General features: G+C 38.4%; 4 protein-coding genes across 4 annotated transcripts; 2 read left to right on the top strand and 2 right to left on the bottom strand.

The window, feature by feature from the left end:
* The first annotated feature begins 304 nt into the window (after window positions 1-304).
* On the top strand, window positions 305-2,625 carry LOC101307339. Its single transcript, XM_004307449.1, has 9 exons — window positions 305-373; window positions 480-596; window positions 702-1,005; window positions 1,101-1,521; window positions 1,616-1,715; window positions 1,807-1,866; window positions 1,957-2,040; window positions 2,122-2,229; window positions 2,317-2,625. The coding sequence occupies exons 1-9, from the start codon at window positions 305-307 to the stop codon at window positions 2,623-2,625; spliced, it is 1,572 nt and encodes a 523-aa protein (XP_004307497.1).
* Window positions 2,626-3,290: 665 nt separating this feature from the next.
* On the bottom strand, window positions 3,291-8,823 carry LOC101307051 (AP3-complex subunit beta-A-like). Its single transcript, XM_004307448.1, has 11 exons — window positions 8,608-8,823; window positions 8,445-8,521; window positions 8,091-8,340; window positions 7,138-7,758; window positions 6,864-7,037; window positions 6,586-6,712; window positions 6,392-6,501; window positions 5,890-6,090; window positions 4,709-5,682; window positions 3,965-4,234; window positions 3,291-3,856 (listed from the first exon to the last, which is right to left on the bottom strand). The coding sequence occupies exons 1-11, from the start codon at window positions 8,821-8,823 to the stop codon at window positions 3,487-3,489; spliced, it is 3,390 nt and encodes a 1,129-aa protein (XP_004307496.1). The 3' UTR covers window positions 3,291-3,486.
* Window positions 8,824-10,994: 2,171 nt separating this feature from the next.
* Window positions 10,995-16,564, top strand: LOC101306757. Its single transcript, XM_004307447.1, has 8 exons — window positions 10,995-11,178; window positions 11,671-12,621; window positions 12,995-13,176; window positions 13,779-13,868; window positions 13,971-14,258; window positions 15,006-15,227; window positions 15,804-16,042; window positions 16,135-16,564. Exons 2-7 carry the CDS (start codon window positions 11,697-11,699, stop codon window positions 16,038-16,040), a joined length of 1,944 nt encoding a protein of 647 aa, XP_004307495.1. The 5' UTR covers window positions 10,995-11,178; window positions 11,671-11,696; the 3' UTR covers window positions 16,041-16,042; window positions 16,135-16,564.
* Window positions 16,565-17,638: 1,074 nt separating this feature from the next.
* Window positions 17,639-19,467, bottom strand: LOC101306464 (expansin-A4-like). The gene is made up of 3 exons (XM_004307446.1): window positions 19,296-19,467; window positions 18,813-19,128; window positions 17,639-18,448 (listed from the first exon to the last, which is right to left on the bottom strand). Exons 1-3 carry the CDS (start codon window positions 19,435-19,437, stop codon window positions 18,139-18,141), a joined length of 768 nt encoding a protein of 255 aa, XP_004307494.1. The 5' UTR covers window positions 19,438-19,467; the 3' UTR covers window positions 17,639-18,138.
* Between the last annotated feature and the right edge of the window lie 1,073 nt (window positions 19,468-20,540).

Below are 20,540 nucleotides of genomic sequence, written 5' to 3'. Positions count from 1 at the left end.
AGAGAGATAGCTTCATGAGATGGTCATGTTCTACACACCTACAGCAATAATAACACACCAACTTCCCCAAACACACAGATAGATTCTCCCACCGCACATTCTCATTCATGCATTTCAGTTTTTCTAATCCGTTCATTGCTTCCCTCTCCTCCTATCTCCACCCCCCTCTTGTTTTCTACCTACTTTTACCTTAATGGCACCCACGACATGGCACCTCAATCTCCCTTTGCTTCCATTACTAATTCTTCTGCTCCCGGATTCGTGTTCTCAGAGTCGGATCAGCTGGTTTCTGTCTATGTAAAGTATGAAACTCGAAGAGTTTCTAATGCAACGAAGCGAGGAGAAGAAGAAGAGACTTGTTCTTGAGGAAGAGGTGACAAAATCCTACATGAAATATGTAGCTTATTAGAAATTTGTCACTTAAAAGTAGTTGACATGCAGTAACCAAATACATGTGTATATTCTTCTTCTACATGCAGGTTCTGAAATTGCAAGAAGAGTTGGATGGGGAGCAAACCCTGAATAGGGTTCTTCACTGTGCACTTCATGGACCGGTTCTGTCACACCCATGTCTTCTCTCATTGCTTCCACCTCAGGTATATGTAACTTTGTATCTACAAGACTATATATTGTATACGTTTGTACTTTAGAGTGGAATCAAATTTGGAAAAGAGGGTGTTGATGTTTCATATTCTATGCAGGTTCAGGAGCTATTTTCGGAGCTGGAAATGGTAGAAGATGAGATCAGTGGGCTCGAAAGAAAAATGGAAGAGCTGAAACTGATGTTGTATAAAGAGAGAGTTCAAACAAGAGAGTGGGAGATGCATAGGAGAAAGTGGGAACAGAATCAAGCATTGTTCAGAGCTGGAAATCAGTCACTGATTGATGGATCGAGATCGCAGAACTACGAAGCATTGAGAAGTGAAAAAAGGATAGTAAGGGATAGAAGAGCCTCTGTTGGTTCTGCTTCTGATATGCAAAGGTGGAATTACACAAAAACTGATGGTAAACTGCTTGGTGATTCACAAATGAGAAATGATGTTAAACTTTTGGCATCAGACTCATAGTGTTTGTTATGTTTCTTGTGCTTTTTTTAGCAGGAGAGATTGCGGAAATGTCAAGGAGACTAAGCAGAAGAGGCAGAATTCAAAGCGTTGGGGACAATGAAAGTGGCATTCTGAAACCAAATGAACTCTCGGAACAGTTGCTCAAGTGCCTTATAGGCATATTTCTTGAATTAAAACAGACCTCATTGGACAAAGGGGGGTCATCCTCTGTTGTTCCAAAGCTTGCACTCTCTTGTATGAACTCAAAAGGGTTCATGCCGAAAACTTCATTCAACTGCAAATCATCCGCGATCTTCAACTACAACACATCACATATTGATCCTTACTGCATTTTGCCAGATATAGATGGTGCTGTCCGCGACGTTGGCCCATATAAGAACTTCATCCAAATTACAAGAAACTCATTAGACATCAGACGCTTATCAGATTGTTCAAATGGAATTGAAAAATTGAGGTGGCTTGCAGGTCTTCTCAGCAATGATGATTTTTAACTCGCGACTTCTTCCAAATTATTGTTCCAATGAAGTCTTTTTTTCTTTTTTCTTCAGGAAATTGATGCATCAGTTGTGTGATGTGGACTTGACTTACTTGACCTACAAGCAGAAGCTAGCATTCTGGATCAACATCTACAATGCCTGCATCATGCATGTACTGTAAGACATCTTAAGCAGCAATTAGAAGAAACTCAAAAAATCAAGTGTGATATCTTATGTGAGCTTCTCTTGTTATCAAATTTCAGGCATTTCTGGAACATGGGTTGCCTTCTACACAAGAAAAGCTACTTGCACTTATGAACAAGGTACGTCAATGCCTGGTTGATTAACAATTTCAAAGCATTTATAACATAAGCCACTCTTGAAAATCAACTGATGTAACCATTTTTAACTAGGCTGCACTGAATGTCGGCGGCATAGTGCTAAACTCTCTAGCTATCGAGCATTTCATACTGCGACATCCATCAGAAACGAAACATGTAAGTGAAAACCATATTCATCGAAATAACATCTGTTGAGCCTTCCTCTCTATTTTATCTGATGAAGTTTCATCTCATTAGGGACCTGCTTATGAGAAAGAAATGCTACTAAGACATGCCTATGGTTTAGGATACCCTGAACCAAATGTGACCTTTGCTCTTTGCAGAGGAAGTTGGTCCTCACCAGCAGTAAGTACTGTATTATATTTGCTTTCCATATCGTATATCTCCTGACCTCCATAATTTGATGAAACAAACACCTGATCCGATGTGCAGTTAAGGGTCTATACCTCAGACGAGATAGTGAATGAGCTAGAGAGAGCCAAGGTAGAGTACTTGGAAGCTTCAGTAGGAGTTACTAGCAAGAAAAGAATCATGCTGCCAAAGCTTCTACAATGGCACATGCGCGATTTTGCAGATGATATAGACTCACTGCTAGAATGGATTTACAGCCAATTGCCGCGATCGGGGTCGCTGAAAAGATTGATAATGGAGTGCTTGATAGGGGAAACAAAGTCACCGGTAAACAAAATTGTTGAAGTCCAACCTCATGAGTCTGAGTTCCGCTATTTACTACCATTGTGACCAAATGACTGAGAACCAAAATGTAACAGTCCTACTATGTAAAAGATTTTGACTTGTGTACGTAGTTACTATTCATTGTACACTCTTTCAAACATCGTGAAAATGTATACATCAAGTTTGACATTGCATCTGCATATTAACTAGGGGACCTCTAGTGTTCCATCGAGTTGAAGCATTACAGAACTGAGCTCGAGTATCTTTCAAACGAAAACAGAGAAAAAAGAATTTATATATATATAGCCCTTCTCGGCTGCGGACGTCCGCACCAAAGTTTTTTGATGCAGATTTCCATTTTTGCACCACTTCCCGATCGAATTTCCTCAAACTTCCTTCTAGACATATCTAGATCATCTCTGCAAAATTTCAACCAATTTGATGATCGTTAAGGCTCTTAAAATCGAAAAACAAATGGAGATGATGAACCGGACAGAATTCAATCTGTCAGATTTGTTTTTCGATTTTGAGGGCCTTAACGATCACCAAATTGGTTGAAATTTTACAGAGATGATCTAGATATGTTTAGAAAGAAGTTTAAGGAAATTCGATCGGGAAGTGGTGCAAAAATAGAAATCCGCACCAAAACTTTGGTGCGGACGTCCGCACCTGAGAATTCCTATATATATATATATATATTAGACGAAAACCAACAACAGAAGCAGCTGATTGTAGAAGAAAGAAACCAGACTTTCTAGCGCAAAGACTGAGCATACTTGAGACACTTTCCTGAAAAAGTACGGTTGTAATGCTTTTGCCCACTGTACGAAAACTGCATTAACAAATACAACACGTAAAGAAATCTGTAACACAATGTATTTTTCTATTTCCTCTTGAAATCTGATTTGTTTTCAACATCCCTACCAATCACACGTGGGAGTGAGAGGGCTCAACCAAGAAATTCACAATTCTGTTCAACAGATTTAACCCGAAGACAGTTTCTTCACAGTTCACTTTGACTGTCAGTTCCAGTGGTTCAGAACATCTACCTTCAACTGTAATGGTAATTAAGCAGGGAACTGAGCTGCTCAAGAGCTTGCTGCTGAAGCGTAAGCACAAACCTGTTGCATCATCAAGTTTTGCTGCAACCGGCATGTCAACAGATACAAGATAGAGATTCGCATTGCTAAGCATCTTCAATGCAAGACTTCGGCAGATTACAAGAAATTTGTCTTCTACCAAAGCATTGTCAGCCTTGTCCTTGCCTAAATCCTCGACGTGATCTACGAAATTGCACCTGTTACACAAAATATGACATTCAAACTACATTATTCAACAAAGACTAAATAGAAGGGAGATTTTGAAATCCATGATTGAGATATCTTCAAAAAACAAATCACTTTACCTTCTTGTGCATTCAAACATTCCTCGCAGATGTGACTCCTTAATTGTGAAGGCATCAACATCCAAAGGAAGAGCTCTCACAAAGTATCCGATGTCAGGCCTCAACTTAACAGGATGCCTCTTGCCATTGCAATATAAGGTGAGTTTTAGAGGCAAGAGGTGGTGATGGAAGCGAACTTGGATGACTCTTGTCATTGTCTGACCAGATTCCAGAGAAGTGATCTCTTCTACAGAAGCTAGATTTGACGCATTATTTTGAGATATCATGGAGCTGCAGTATCAAGATAATTCATAACAAAACATTAGCCCTCACCAAACAAAAGATGCCAGGAGGAGAAATAAACATATTTTTAATACTGTATGGCTAGCCTAAGAATAAAATGGATCGAGCTGAACAGTGGTTCTCCAAAGCATCAAAGCATGGACCAGTCTGTCAAAATGCAACACTATGAACCTCAACTATTGAGGAAAAAACAATTGTAAGAGTTATACTTCGTTGTACAACTGATATCCACCAAAACATAAACCATTTATGTAAAAAGTGAACAAAATTAAGAATGGTAAGGAAAGCTGATAATAGACCCTACAGTACAACTGTATAAGAGATTTGTGGCTACGCGACTTAATGTCACGACCATTGACTGTTACCAAAACACCAGGAAGAAAAGAGCATCTTTATTTTCTGAACAAAATGTGTATTTAAGTAGTCCAATAAAAAACAAACAAGAAAATATATCTAAATTACCTTTCATGTGTAACCGAAGCCTGGTCTCCAGAGTTTGTGCCTTTGTCAGATTCCTCGTCAACCAAATTTATATCAGACATGATCTCGTTTGAACAATTCTTGAAGGAAGCTTCTATACATATAAAAAGAGGAGAGATGTCTGAAATCTCAGATGAAAATGAGTAGTCAACCTTTAAGCCATTTCCATTCACAGTGTCCAAAAGTGAATAGCTTTTAGGTTTAACTTGTCCTCCGACATCCCCAATGGAGATTCTAGCCGAAGATCTATTGACTTGACTTTGTTCTGGATTATTTGAGCTCGAAAAACCAGGCTGTTCGTCCAACCATGATTCCAGAGCTCTCTTTGACAACAATTCCCCAAAATCAGAAGCAGATTGAGAAGCTCCATTTTTCACTTCATGCGCATTGCCAGCATCTGCTAATTGAATCAACGGATTAGAATTGTCATCTTCACTTGCTGAAGCATCCTCTTCACTGTCACCACTGCCACTGGCATCAGAATGGTGTGAACTATAAGTAGAGGAATTCTCCTCATCCAAAGACTCAGAGACTGAATTCTGATCATCTGTAACAGATGTTTCACTAGTGACTCCCTCCCCAAATTCATTTTTGAGGCCATCAGAGAGCATAGTACAGGGCTTCGGAAGAGGTTCATACCCTGGAGCAGCATGAAGTACTATTTGTGATAAAGAGCCAGGAAGATAAAACCGGTGATCAATGGGCTCAGATGAATTTGATTTTGTTTGTCCTCCAAACAAGTATTTTGCAAGGACACACGGAATATCTTTATCTTGTGACAGATTATTGTTTTCCTCCTTCAGACCTTGAGAATCCAGATAAGATGACAAAAGATTCTTTAGGAAATAAGCACGGTCACGAACATCGTAGCATAAGTCATACTTGGCCAGTTCCAGCACATAGCTCAAAACTTTTTGGATAGTTGACTGATCATTCCCTTCAGCATGCAATAAAACCTAGAAAACAGATCGCCCCGACATTTAGACACCAAGGTCCATTGACATATTTACTTGTAGAAGAATCTTCATAAAAAGTAAAAACAGGTTCCTGTATACTTTTTGATAAAAATATTCAGGTGCTAGAGGAATTTGAAACAACCTTAAAATTAAAGACATGAAGATACTAGAAGACGTCATATAACAAACAATGGTTTTCCTGAGTACCTTAACAGTAGTATTACAAATTTGAAGCTTTGTCTCCAACTCTTCTGAAGTAAAGCACCTTGCAAGATACTTGAGTACTGTAGTTACCATCCTTGGAATCATATCGCCTAAAGAGTTATACTCCCCCACCATCCAAACAATCATTGCACGAGCTGCGGGCACCTTTACTGAATTCAGACTGCGAACCAACTGAATAATTACCTTGAAAATGTATCAAAGTTAATCAAAGGCCCAATAAAAAAACAACATAGAGCAGAAATAAAAGGTCAAAACATACCAATGTACTAGAAAATCATCTACAAATCCAACCAGACCCAACAATGAGGCAAATGAACAAATTTCTGTCTTGTAATGAGCAGTAAAAAGATTCAAAAGACTTAATGCACGATTAAGTCTTCCTTTATTCACATCTTATCAGGACTTGGATTTAGTAGCAAAATCAATAGCAGAGTAGAAAAAGAAAATATACATGCCAATAGCTAAGCAGAATAATTGAGACTACCTTTTCATAACTGGGTGGATCTTGCTGAACGATTGATTTAATTGATATAATTGCTTGAATCAAAATATTTGCTTCTCCCTCCACAGACCCAAATTCCCCAGTCATAACTTCTGCAAGATAAGACAGTGTACTTCAGAAAAAAAAAAACAAATACATTTTCAAAATTACTACAGTACAAATAGATGGTCACTGACGCTGTCTGGTCAAAGCCAATAGAAATTCCAAGCATGTGTTTGCCATATTTGGAAGTCGTTGTGCACAGATACCAATTCCAGCAACAGTGTCAGCAGCAAATCTCCTGTCTGGATCTCTAATATAATCCTAAAAACACATGAGACCAATAAGCAAAGAATACATACCTCTCATTACATTAAGCATAAAAGTACCCGATATAAGTCTTCCTAGCAGAAGTGAGGAACTTATCGACCTTCAGAGGAAAGATCCAATCAAATTTAAAAGGAAGAACAATTACCTGAAACTCTTTGAGAACAAATGGAATTGATGAATCTGTAACGATGTGAGCCAGTATATCAAGTTTCAAGGCTTTAATTTGATACGAATCTGATGAGCATATGAAGAAATCTTCAAAGTATGGAGAGAAGAGTGAAGGAATTGCTTTAGCAAAGACTTGAATGTTGCACAAAACCTGCACTGGTCAATAAGAAAACAATATTCACCATTTTACCAACTGTAAACTAATCATAATAAAAAACACAAGGATTCAAACACAAGGAAATATTAACTACCACATATTTTGAGGCAGTAGATGATCTTTGGACGAACAAGAGTGGTTTAACAATTCTTTTTACTTCCTCTATCGGTGACATAATCCAGTGAACACCAGCAGCTGCTAGTACAACTGCACTATTATTGCTCCATAACAATGGTGAGGTACATCGCAGCAGGAACGTCATATCCTCATTATTGTTTCCAGATGTAACACGTGGATTGAATTCAGAGGAATCTTTATTCATGAAACCCACTCGTGATAAATATTCATCTGGCCCTTCAATATAACATCGAAAGACAACATTTGCCAATTCAGACTCATGAAGACCACTCATGGCACCATTGTCTTCTAATACAGAATTGGTGTCGCAGAAATCCTTCTGAGATTTACAATTCTCTGTATGATGCAAAGAAGCCATAATGGATTCCTGCACAAACCCATGCCTTGCAATTACATAGCGCAGAAGGATCCCAATTAAAACTATTTGACCCCATTCTTCGACATCAGGAAGAATCTCGCATAGCCTGTGATAGTTTCTTCCAATCAAAGACATATTATTTGGACAAATTGAAGAGAAGGCAGCTGCAGCAGCTCCAACAACACAAGGGGAATGGTCATTCAACAGTATTCCAATAACCTGCATAATGTAGAATATCATATGGATGTTAACAACAACAGTACCAGCCTTTCAGTGCATGATATAAAGTTCAAAAGGCATGTAGATTTTCCGGAAACATTTCTAATGATATACTGTTCGAACACTTCCATGCACGTAGTGTCTAATTGATATCACAAATAAACCAGTTTTGACGGAACTAGGCAGCTAGCTTATAAGACAGAATCAACAGTAGCTATATCTCTAGTCCAAAAGCAACATCACAATGATACAGTACTGCTGTAGTGAACATACCAGATAAGATTGAGATATCAACAAAAACTACAACTATTGAGCATACAAATGAATCAGACCTCTTCAATACTGGCAGTATACTCATCGAGCCGCAAATCATGCAGCTTAGGAAGTGCATTAGCAGCGCATTTCCGAACATACACAGACGGATCTCTAGCACATTTCCCCACAGCAACCATAACCAAAGGCGCAATAACATGCAGCCGGATCCCGGCCATGGCTCGCAGCGCCCATGCCCTCACCAACGGGTTCGGATCCCCTAGATCCTTCTGGAAGCAATTAATCGACAGCAACGCCTCATTCGGACGCCTGCACCATCACATTTCACACACAACAACTCAAATTCCACATCACAAAACGAATCAGAAAAGCTTATCAAACAGTGATCGATCAACAATTCAACATTAACATACTTGTGAGCATAATGCAACAGGTACAAGTACACCAGCTTCTTCACTTCCAGCGACTGAGTCGCTACGTTCTTAACAACCTGCAGTTCCGATTCACCGTCAGATTATACGATTTCCGATTTGATCAGATCAAAATTTGCAGAGGCGAAGGAGAATTGATAATTACCTGAGGGAAGAAATTGGAGACGTCGAAGCCTTGGGCGATGAGAGCGAGGAGGCGTTTGAGAGCTTCGCACTTCTCGGAGTCGAACTTGCTGTCGAGGAGAGGAGCGATGCTGACATCCTCGGGGTCGTCGTAGAGGTGGGCGTCGGTGCCGATCCGGAACACGACTGCCGACGCCTTGCTTAGATTATCGGCGGTGGCGCCGAATTGACTGAACATCTTTTCCGGTGGTTTTTGGATTTCTTTTTTCACTGTGTGAGCTGATTCTCTGTGTGTTTGATAGTGTGGGAGGGAATGGAGCTAGGAGATGACTGGCGGTTTGGGCCTAAACTGGCCCAAAACCAAATTGGACTTGGATGTGGTGGATCCAATTCGGGTCGAGTTTCATAAAGTCCGAATCCAAAATTTATGCACTCGGTTATTTGCCAACGAGTGTCGAATTTGGATCAGCCTAGAATGACAGTTTCTAGAGGTTTCGTGTTGTAGCTTCTTTCGTCGAACAATCAAAACTAAAAGAATGAATAGGAAAGATAGATTTTGATAGTTAGGTTGACGAATCTACATCGTGATACTGATATCTTGTAGATTTGACTCGTATGAAAAACTAAAGTAGCTACGATTACATACTAGGTAGCTTACCCGCGCTTTGCTGCGGGAGAGAGAGGGCAAAATGGTCATTCCTAAAATCAGGAGCAAAACTGTAATTTAGAGTGTGATGGCAGTATTGTAATTATGACGTAACTGAGGGTAAAATGTCTTTTCATAAAATCGGGGGGCAAAACTGTAATTCAGAGGCTGATGGCAGGACTGTAATTATTAAGTAAGTGAGGGCATAATCGTCATTGCATAAAATAGAGGGCAAAAAATGTAATTTATAGTGATGGTATAACTGTAATTCTAACAAAAATGAGGACAGAACTGTCATTTCTGAGGGGGGCAGAAGAATAGTACGCATATTAGTATATAGTAAATAGGAAACTCCTAAAATAGTCCATCAATAAATTCACCCTTTTATTGCAAAAAAGAATTGTTTCTGATTCTGCATCACCAAATACATGAATCATAATCCATTAATGGATTCACTATCCTTTGTTGCAAAAATTTAGGAAAAGTTGCTTCTAACTTTGCCTTTAACAAAAACATGAATTATAATTCATTAATGGATTTAATACTCTTTGTTGCGAGAATAATTGTTTCTAACTTTGCCTTGCCAAATACACGAATCATAATCCATTGATGGATTCACTACCCTTTGCTGCAAAAAAAAAAAGCTTATAACTTTGCCTTACCAAATACATGAATCACCATGGATGGATTCCTTTGTTGCATAAAAAGAACTATTCCTAATTCTGCCTTACCAAATACATGAACCATGAAATGAAAGTAGAGGGTGAGGCAACTGTTCTAAACTCTGCATTTTATGAGTCATGTTTTTTCGAACACTCATATAATGTTAGATCCATATGTGTCTCATGTGAAATTTCTTTCTTACCTTACATTTATTATTAACTATGCATGAATGACTGATAGGACTTAAAATGTCACAAACACCCTAAGGTATTTGCAAACCGCCCATGTGAGTTGTTTATTTTGTCCGACACTTGTCAATTATCAATGGTTGTTTGGCAGTGTTAGGTTACCCCTAAACACTTCCTAAGTGCAGAAGTTAATCCCTCGTCGTATTATATCATAATGTTTGACCACTTTGACAACTTTGGGGGTTCGAACCTAAGTTTGGGGAATACACACATCTAGGCAATAATTAGGTCACTTGTAATGGTTAACATATATCACTAGCTAAGCATGACTAGTCGCGCCTCAATAAACATGAAAATGTCAGTAATGCCTTTAGTAAGGATTGTATGTGTGACTTTCGTTCTGCATAAGTTTTCTTTTGCGCATCTAACACATTTCAAATAGGAAAATTCAAATAAACAGTGTTTGAAGATGATCTTGAAAACGTAATTTTTTAAATCAATGACCGTATTAAGTAAAAGAATCCAAATAAACGGTGTTCATTGCTCAAAGACATGATTACAAAAACACATACGTCATGCGAACAACTTGAAAAGGAAATTATTTAAATAAATAGTGTTCAATTCTGATAAACATACTTCTTAAAAACGTAATTACGAGATCAATAAACTTCATCCTAAAATCGTAACACATACATCTCAAAAACATAGACTTCTCACATCAATCCAACTCATCATACATGCATCTCCAAATACCCAAGATAGAATCCATGACCAACAAGGCAAACACCAAATATTGGAAACAAATTAAAATTTCTTGAAATTAGAATGACCAGATTTTGGTGGCAAAATTCACCTCACAGTTGAGTGGGGAAATATTTAATTCCTAATCTGTCCTCAAAAACCGTTGCAGCTCTCGAATTGCATACGCATATTGTCGTCTTCCTTTACTCTGCACAGTTTTACCAAACGCCCTATATAAACGGCCTTTGGGTTTCACTGACATCCCAACCCAATTCTCCACTGGTCCTTCTCTCCAAGTCACTCAGTGACTGTGACCCAGTCCTCTCTCTCCTCTGGAGCTCCGATTCTCTCTCAGGTGACCTCAATTTCCGAGCTTTTACATAGTTTCTGACTTTCTGTTCCGATTAGCTGCTTGCATGTTACATTTTTCACGGCGTGCATTTCCGTTTTAGGGTTTTGAATTTGTGTCAGGCTTCAAGTTTGGAGTTTTAAAGTGATTTTTTGTGAGTTGAGCTGTGTATTTTTGTGAGTTTTGGATTTTTTTGACTGAATTTGCAGGGGTACTATTGTGAAGTAATTGGGTAGCGTTTGAATTGATAGAAGAGAGAAATGAACTGTGTTGAAGAATCAAATAAATAAATAAGTAGAAATAAAATGAAGAAACAGACCCAATTTTGCGAAATTGTGAAGAATTTAGAGTTACAGAGTTGGACTACTGATACTGCTATATACACTCAGCCAAGTCTAATTTTTGGTGTTTGCTTTGAGCTGTGTTTAAAACTGTTCAATTTCGTAAAAGAAGTATGCGACATCATTGAAGTGATTTTTTGGAAATTTTGATGTTCAGGTTACTGCTATTTAAGTACGGTGGAAATGGGGAGTTTGGAGATGGATCACAGCTCTGAAGAGGATACAGATATGAGTGACTCAGAGTTGGATGAGGAGGTAGAGCAATATCTTGGAGAGCTGAAAAATGGGAAGCACAGGGTGAAAGGTGCGGACGGGGTATTTATGTGCCCCTTCTGTCAGAGGAAGAGGAAGCGGGATTTTAATTTAAAGGACCTGCTCCAACATGCCTCTGGAGTGGGGAAGAGTAATTCAGACAAGAGAAGCACAGACGAGAAGGCCAAGCACTTGGCTTTGTCAAAATATTTGGAAAATGATCTAATAGCTGAAGGTGGTCCATCAAAACCTGCGGCTGAGGATGAACCCCCAGTCGATTGTGACCATGATGAAAAGTTAGTGTGGCCTTGGATAGGAGTGGTGGCTAATATCCCAACCACACGAGCAAAAGATGGACGATTCGTAGGAGAAAGTGGATCCAAGCTGAGGGATGAGTATATAAGGAGAGGGTACAATCCCACTAGAGTTATTCCTCTATGGAATTTTAGGGGTCACTCAGGAAACGCTGTTGTGGAATTTAAGAAAGATTGGCCTGGCTACGCCAATGCCATGGCTTTTGAGAGGGCTCATGAGGCAGATCGTCATGGAAAAAAGGATTGGTTTGCTGATGGTGACCATAAATCTGGTCTTTATGCTTGGGTGGCACGCTCTGATGACTATAAAGCCAACAATATTGTTGGAGAGCATCTCCGTAAGATTGGGGACCTCAAATCTATTTCTGAGATTATGGAGGAAGATGCCAGGAAGCAGGATAGTCTAGTATCTAATCTGACTAGTATTATTGAGGTCAAGAACAAAGATTTGGAAGAGATGGAGCTGAAATGCAATGAAACTACAAATGCCATTAAGAACGTAATCACTGAGAAAGATAAGCTCATACAGACTTACAATGAAGGTATATTGATGGAAGAATGCTACTATCAAAAGCAACAATGAATATCTTCTTTGGCCAGTTTCTCTGATCCTTTAACCAGAACTGCATCTTTAATAGCTTTTACATTCTTAAAGAGCTTCATGCATAGTCCATTTCTGCAGCTGTATGGTATATTAGGCCATTTTCTCTAATCCTTTAACCAGAAAATGCATCTTTAATAGCTTTTACATTATTAAAAAGCTTCGTGCAAAGTCCATTTCTGCAGCTGTATGTTATCTTAGTTTGGTAAAGACGTTTATTTTGACAATTGGGGTTTGGTATATTTCACCATCATTTTTTAGTATTATGATGCTGAAGAGACATTCATTCATGACCTGTTTGTTTGTGGTGACAGATATAAAGAAGATTCAAGTAAGTGCACAGGATCACTTTAAGAGGATTTTTAATGACCACCAAAAACTCAAGTTGCAGTTGGAATCCCAAAAGAAAGAGCTTGAATCGCGCATAGAACAAATGGAGAAGCGTGCTGTGGATAACGAAAGTGAAAGTAGAAAGCTTGCTGAGGAGCTTGAAAAGGTATGCTACTTTGTGCTTCATTGGTGTACATTTGTCTTTGATTTGAATATTATCAACCATTTGACAATATATGGATGCCGACTGGGCGACGTGTCCAAAGGTTACAGAACACAAGCATGCTGTTGAGTCTTCACGCCTGAAATAAAATCAAGTCATGTCATGTGTATCTTTACTTCCATAATTCTGGTAAAAGAAATAAAAATGATGCTTCCTGGATTCACACTGATTGCAACCTTGTCATGAAACATACTCCTGATTATGAAAAAACTTATAGTTGTAGACTATAGTTTGCAACATGCACATTCTCTTTATCTTCCTTGGTTGATTTGTTGTTATTCATTATTTCATTAAGAACATACCAACTTATGTTAACTGATTGAATGACATCTGATATGTGACCAAGTAGATTCCCGTATCTGGGTGTGTGTTCATTCACAAGAAATGAAAATAATATGTCAGATTTGGTGGTATCCTTCCTGTATTTTGAACTAGTTGCATGAGACAAAAGCATCACTATTCCATGTAGCAGGAAAAATTTATAAGATATTTTTACCAAGCTCTGCGTTTATGAAGACTTCCTAACTTTTATTTTGTTCTTATAGAATTCTGTGAAAAATAGCTCTCTTCAATTGGCTGCTGCAGAGCAAGTGAAAGCTAATGATAAATTATTGAAACTGGCAGAAGATCAGAAGGTTTGTTGGTTCTTTTTAAGTACTTAAAAATGAACATAACAGTATTTTAAAGATAGATTTCAGATAAGATCTTTGATGTATGTTGTCACCAATTTCATACAGAGGGAAAAGGAGGAGCTCCATAAGAAAATAATTAAGCTAGAGAAGGACCTGGATACAAAACAAGCTCTTGAATTACAAATTGAGCAACTAAGAGGGAATGTAAATGTTGTAAGGAGCATGGGAGATGATGGTGATGCTGAAGTTCTGGAAAAGGTGGACAAAATGCTGAAAGGTTTGAGTGAAAAGGAAAATGAACTTGAAGATTTAGAAGCTTTAAATCAAACTCTAATCGTAAAGGAGCGTAAGAGCAATGACGAACTGCAGGAGGCTCGTAAGGAACTGATAAATGTAAGTATTTTCTCTCAATATTTACTTTATATCCTGCCTCATTTGTACCTTCTCTTTACTAAAGGCAGACATCTGGCATTTCAGATGGTCCTGCAAGAGTTTGGAAGTAAGCTTGAGAGTTTTCTTGTGTAGTTTGAGGCCGTGATTCTTAGGATAGGTTTCTTTCTTTTACTCGTGACAAACCGTTACTATTAGGCCTGATAATGAAAACTTATTGAGAAATTGAATGGAATGGTTTATGGATTCTTCTTTTTCTTTTCTTTTGTTATTGATCTTGCTAGTTAGCAAGAACATTGTGTAGATGATGGTGAATTATGATCTTTAACAATCTATTAATAGTTTTTTTTTCGACAAAGAACTATCTATTAATAGTTAGGGTAGTCAGGCATAGGAGCTTTCAAGGTGATTTCCTTATTTAGAAAAAAATAAAAATAAAAAATAAAAAAAATAAAAAGAACAAGAAGAAGAAGAAGATCTTTTCAGGTGATCAAGTGACTCATAAATTAGTGTAGCAGTATTTCTCAAATCAACGTTTGATTAATACTTTACTGGTTAATTGGACAAGCTTTTGTTTGTTTCGGTATGATCTTTCAATGGAGATGGATCTTCAATTCGTTCACTGCAATAGTGAAATGTGCCTTTGTGTTTGTGTATTAAATTTTTTCCAAATATTGTTCTCAATTTCATAGGATCGCATGACAAGCTCCCTCTAGTTTGTCATGTAATACTAATATATGTATTCTGCAGGGGTTGAAAGAGATAGATATGTCCAGTAAAGCTCAACTTGGTATCAAAAGAATGGGAGAGCTCGACAGTAAACCGTTCCAAGAAGCAATGAGGAGAAAGTATAAGTATAATGTGGAAGAAGCAGAAGATAAAGCCACAGAGCTTTGCTGTTTGTGGGAGGAATACCTTAAGCAACCAGAATGGCATCCTTTTAAGGTTGTTGAAGGCATAGGAAAAGCCAAGGTGTGCTTTCTCTTAATCTCAATACCTCATTTAATTTGGTTCTTTTTCGGTTTTCCCCTAGCATTTAAAATGAAAAGGTATCAAATATGTCAGAGAAAGCTTTAAAAATTTCCTGCTGCATCTTCTTTTAATTCTCTGTTTGAATTAGTTTGACTAGCCTTGTTGTTATGAGTTACACACACACACACACACACACACACACACACACATCTTCTAATTAATTCTTCGTTTGAATTAGTTTGAGTAGCCTTGTTGTTATGAGTCACACACACACACACACACATCTTCTATTAATTCTTCGTTTGAATTAGTTTGACTAGCCTTGTTGTTACGAGTCACACACATTTTGGTTAGGAAATGTGCTTCAACAGCAAAGACACAAAAGATTGAGAATCCTAAAAAAACCATCCAAGTGGCATTGTAATCTGAATATATGCAGTATATTCTTGAACAGTTATTTCAAGCTTAATTCATACTAATTTTCTCTGTACTTTCTATAGTGAAACTCTCAGCTCTTAACTTCTGACTTCCTTTCCGATTCGTATGGTTTACATATTATTGATGTCACTGGCTCAGGAAATTATCGATGAAGATGATGAGAGGTTGAAACGTTTGAAGAATGAATTGGGTGATGATGCATATAACGCTGTAACATCAGCTTTAATGGAGATAAATCAATACAACCCCAGTGGGAGTTATATAACTTCAGAATTGTGGCACTATGGTCTCGGACGAAAGGCTACACTGAAGGAGGGAGCTGCCTTTATTCTGAAGATATTGAAACAAAAGAAACCGCGATTGGATATGGACTAAAGGTTGGTATTCAAACTGTATCATATTTAAACTACATATTAGTGATAATACATAGGACATGCCTTGATTTAATAATTCATCTCCATTTCTGCAGGGGCTGAATAAGGCGAGCTAGATAAATTCTTCCGACTCAGATGACTGAGTTAACTCTTCCAGCCTATGTCCTGTCCTAGGGTCTCCCCGCATCAATCTTGATCTCCAGCAGAGTGTTATTTCCTTTGAAATAAGAAGTATTCATTTGTTTAGTGGATGAACTTATCTTTATTCTCTAGTTTTAATAAAACCTTATTTGGGACAGTGCTGAATCCATATGGGCGTCACAGTGGTTCCTAAGTCCCAGCCTCCTCTTAGCCTCCATGGAAACCATTCATTTTCACAAGTATAAAAGTTTGGTTTCTGAGGAATTCCCATTTCCATTTCGGTTGTATCAGTATGCGTGCTAATGAATAATCGCTTTGTAAGATCTCTCAAATCCTCCATCTGTTACTACATGTCATGAATATATCAGAATCTGGAATATCTGCAAGGTTTCTTGTCACGCTCTGCAGTTACAATCAACTAACTTGTTCAAGCTTCTGAAAATTACAACAGAGAAAAAGAAAAAGAAAAAGAAAGAGATATATTTGAGACTGATAACAATACTTGTCAAGAATACAAAGTCTCAGAGTACCTAGTATTCCCGAGTATACCAATTGTAAGCCAGTCTTTCTGATCTTTAGAACTATTAATTCATTAACATACCGAGGAGAATATTTTGAGAATTCTGTCAAACTATTTCAATTGCTTCATTTTACACTTTTTATTTTACGATTCACACTCATTTATTCATGTTTTAGTGATATATCTTTAGTAACATGTATTTTGTTTGACCATGAATGAAAAGAACGAGGGTAAAGGGTAACATGATGATTGTGGATTATTATTATTATTTTCCCTTGAATCTTCCATAGCAAAGTAGGAAACACGAAGGAAGCCACAAAACGACGTCGTCCAGTATCAGGCCCCAAATTTCGTCTCTTTTTTTAGATGAAACGACGGCGTTTAAGAGGTTTCAGTGTAACCCTAGGCTATATATAATGGCGCCTCTGTACCCAAATTCATCATCATCTCCCATCTCTCTTCTTCCTCCGCCTACCTAGAGCATTCTCCTTCAGGGCTGTGATTATAAAGAGAGAGGCTTGAGTGGGTCTTCTCAAAGATTTTGGAAAACCCTAATTCGACTGGAAAAAGAAAGACCGCAAAGAAGCCCAGGACTTTCGCCGCCCCTTTCTTCACAGAAAGGCTGGCTCTTGGCGCCCGGGAAATCCTTTGCGGTCTTGTCTCTTCCAATTCGAATTCGGGTTTTTTTGCTCCCACAATGAGAGGTCTTTCTATTCTATACACTTGATATGAGCCCCTTTTTGTTTGTTAGATTTTGGTTTATTTGCACTTGTTGGGTTTGTAGAAGAAGCGAGTTTCGATTTGCTTTCTCGTTTGGACTAATAGTGCTTACATTGAACGCCTGATTCACGCCGTTGATTCGGTGTGGGTTGGGCAGCGGCCAGACAACCGTAGTGATGGGCATCCACAGACGGCGGGTTTCTTCGTCCCGTTTCGTCTACTGGTTCCATCTCACATTTCTTCAATTTCATTGATTTTCTTTTGTTTTGTGATCCTGGTTTTGGATTCATTTATGCATTTTCCATTGTATGTGCAATTGGAAGCGGAGCACAATGTTCGGTTGGTTGAAAATCTGGCCTTGAAAATCTTGAACCCTTTTTTGAGATATTGGCCTTAAACCCTGAACCCTGCTATGAAGTTTGAGACTGAGAGATGAGTAAAGGCTGCTAACTTTTAAGTTTGAGGCTGAGAAATGGGAAGTAAAGAAAATGGGATATTGTTCTACTTGATGTATGAATGGAGTGAAAAATATACACTGCTAAAGATACCAGAACTTGATTTCACTGTCAAGGATTCATGACACAACGTATAATCTTTATCTGTTGAGGGCTATTACCTCTCAATAGTATACCTTTCTTTTTTCAATAAACTAAAATAGTTACTACGAGTATAATTATAATCATACTCTGATTCTGGAAGTTTTTTTACCAAACTATGATCAGACACTGAAATTGTTTCCAGTGTAAGATTGACCAAACTGCCATTTGGAAGGAGTGACGTTCCAAGAAGTAGTGGTGCGACCGTCACTGGTTTTGACACTGAAGGAGAGCGACTGTCCGACCAAGACGGTGTCTATCTGCCAGTTCTGCCCCCAGTTACGACTCATTGGCATCCATCCAGTTTTGGAACCTTTGACGCTCACCTTCACAATGTCTCCTGCACCGGCGACGTTGGTGATCAGAACCAAGTTGAAGTAGGGGTTTCCACTGATCTTGAACCTCATTCCTCCTCTCTTCCGGCATGGCACCCTACATGAAGAAAGGCGTTCAAACAAAGAAGGAAAAACTCCAAAATGATTTTAGTAATATAGTGATTAGTGAATCAGTAAGAAAATTGGTACTTCCAAATGTACATATTGGTTTCTATTCCGGTATTATTTCCAACAAAGTTGAGCAGCTGATGCACAATTTCTTTTTATTTAAGGTATCATTTTGGAGGGAAGAAGAGTGATTTTTATGTAACATTTTGATGGAACATGATTTGAGACTTCACAAAATATAGACACTAATTTAGCCAACAACGAAATTCACCTCTATTAAGTAACATTTACAGAACTGTAGTATATTTTTGAGAATAAACCCAAAAGAGAATAGAAAACAGAGTGAGTCTCACCGGCGATATGCAACAGGGACAATGCCGGCACTGTACTCGGCGATCTTGAGGAAGATAGGCTGGGAGAGATCAAAGTGAGCGCGAGGAGGGTTGCACCAGCCGCCATTGTCGTTCGCTTGAGCCCAATTTGGGGGGCAAAAATTGGTGGCGGTAACAAAGATTGAGGGACGACCAGAGTGGCACCATTTGGTGTTTACGCACTTTAGTTCAAAACAAGCTCCACAGCTTAAACCATTGTTGAAGAGAGCAGTGCTCAGCGCCGCCGTGTTGATGCCATAGCCATCGCTGTAAAGATTTCCGTACCCACATGCCCCTCCTGTAAAACAGAGCCACTAAATTAGTACTGTTCTTCTATCTCCTCTGTAACACTCACAAGTTGAAACTTGAGGTTTAAGAAATTGGCAAATAGAAACCTACTTATAAAGAGCACCTAGTCTTGATATACCAATGCCGATAGTTAAAGTTTTCTGCAATAAGACGTACCCATAGTTCCGGTGGCGTCACCACCACCATAGAAAGTAGCATGGGCGCTCTTCCATGGCCCGACATGAGAAGTTGCGTCGACAACGAAAGCTGTGGAGAATGCAATGAGGGAAACAATGCAGAGCACAGTCATGGAAGCCATTAAAGACTAAAGAAACAAAGGATTGAGTGTGAGGAGAAAGCAGAGGATGGATTGGTATTTAAGGAGGAAGCTGATAAGGGGATAGAGAAACGGAAGAAGCAAATGTCAATAATCAGCCATAATTAATGGCCTCTTTTTTGGCGGTAATGCCATTGTAGATAGCTTCTTAGTTTCTTCTACCTTTGGGATGATGTGATCATGTGAAAGAAACCGGTTTTGCTTCATCTGTAAGCTGTGCCATTTAAGCCTGCAGAAATGGGTTTTGTTTCTCTATTTTCCATTTTTTTCGTTGACTTTCAGGACAGTCTATGGTGGACTTGCTTATGAGTACAAAATGCCAAAATGGTACGAATGAAATTGCTGAGGGACTTCTGTTGGTTTTGTTTTTGACCCAAGAAAAACTAACGGAAAGTATTTGATAGATAAAATTGAGGTTGATGAAAGTTAATCAAGGGTGGCTTAGATATATAATTGAAGAACAAAATTAGCGAAATTAGTAATTTATCACTTGTATGTACAACGTGTAAATACACGGTGCAATCTTAATCGTTTATAACCATCTATATGTTTAACCACCTATGTTTCTATATTTGTTATTTAATCTTGATTATTCACATATATATGTGTAAATATACGCCATGTATTAAATATACTCTGATTCTTATATGCTCGTTGTATGATATAAAATTATAGATCCCAAAATGAAGCATTCATAAATAAGAAATGCACGAACAAGGCAATGCCTCATAGTGATATATCAATGCCTCATAGTGATATATATTTGATTGAGACTTGAAATTAACTTGGATACCAATTGACCCGTTACCAAAATCACCAAAATGCCAAAAATGTGAAACTTTGAACGGAAGAAGATTGGGGTTCTCGTTATGAATAGGACCAGCGCATTCTACGGTCCTCGTGTTACGCCGTCGCCGTGCATGTAAATGTCGTACGGACGGGTATGAATGGATAGCTTGGGATACGCGCGTCGACTCTGGCTTAGAATTCTTGTCGGGTCAATATAATCGCTTGCTATCTCTGTCACCCAAACCCGATCCAAAACCAAATATGAGAAAACCCGATTCAGTTCTTAGCTAGCTGAT

This window comes from Fragaria vesca, linkage group LG7 (genome assembly GCF_000184155.1).
Source record: "Fragaria vesca subsp. vesca linkage group LG7, FraVesHawaii_1.0, whole genome shotgun sequence".
Taxonomy (NCBI): domain Eukaryota; kingdom Viridiplantae; phylum Streptophyta; class Magnoliopsida; order Rosales; family Rosaceae; genus Fragaria; species Fragaria vesca.
This window is presented reverse-complemented; position numbering and strand designations above follow the sequence as displayed.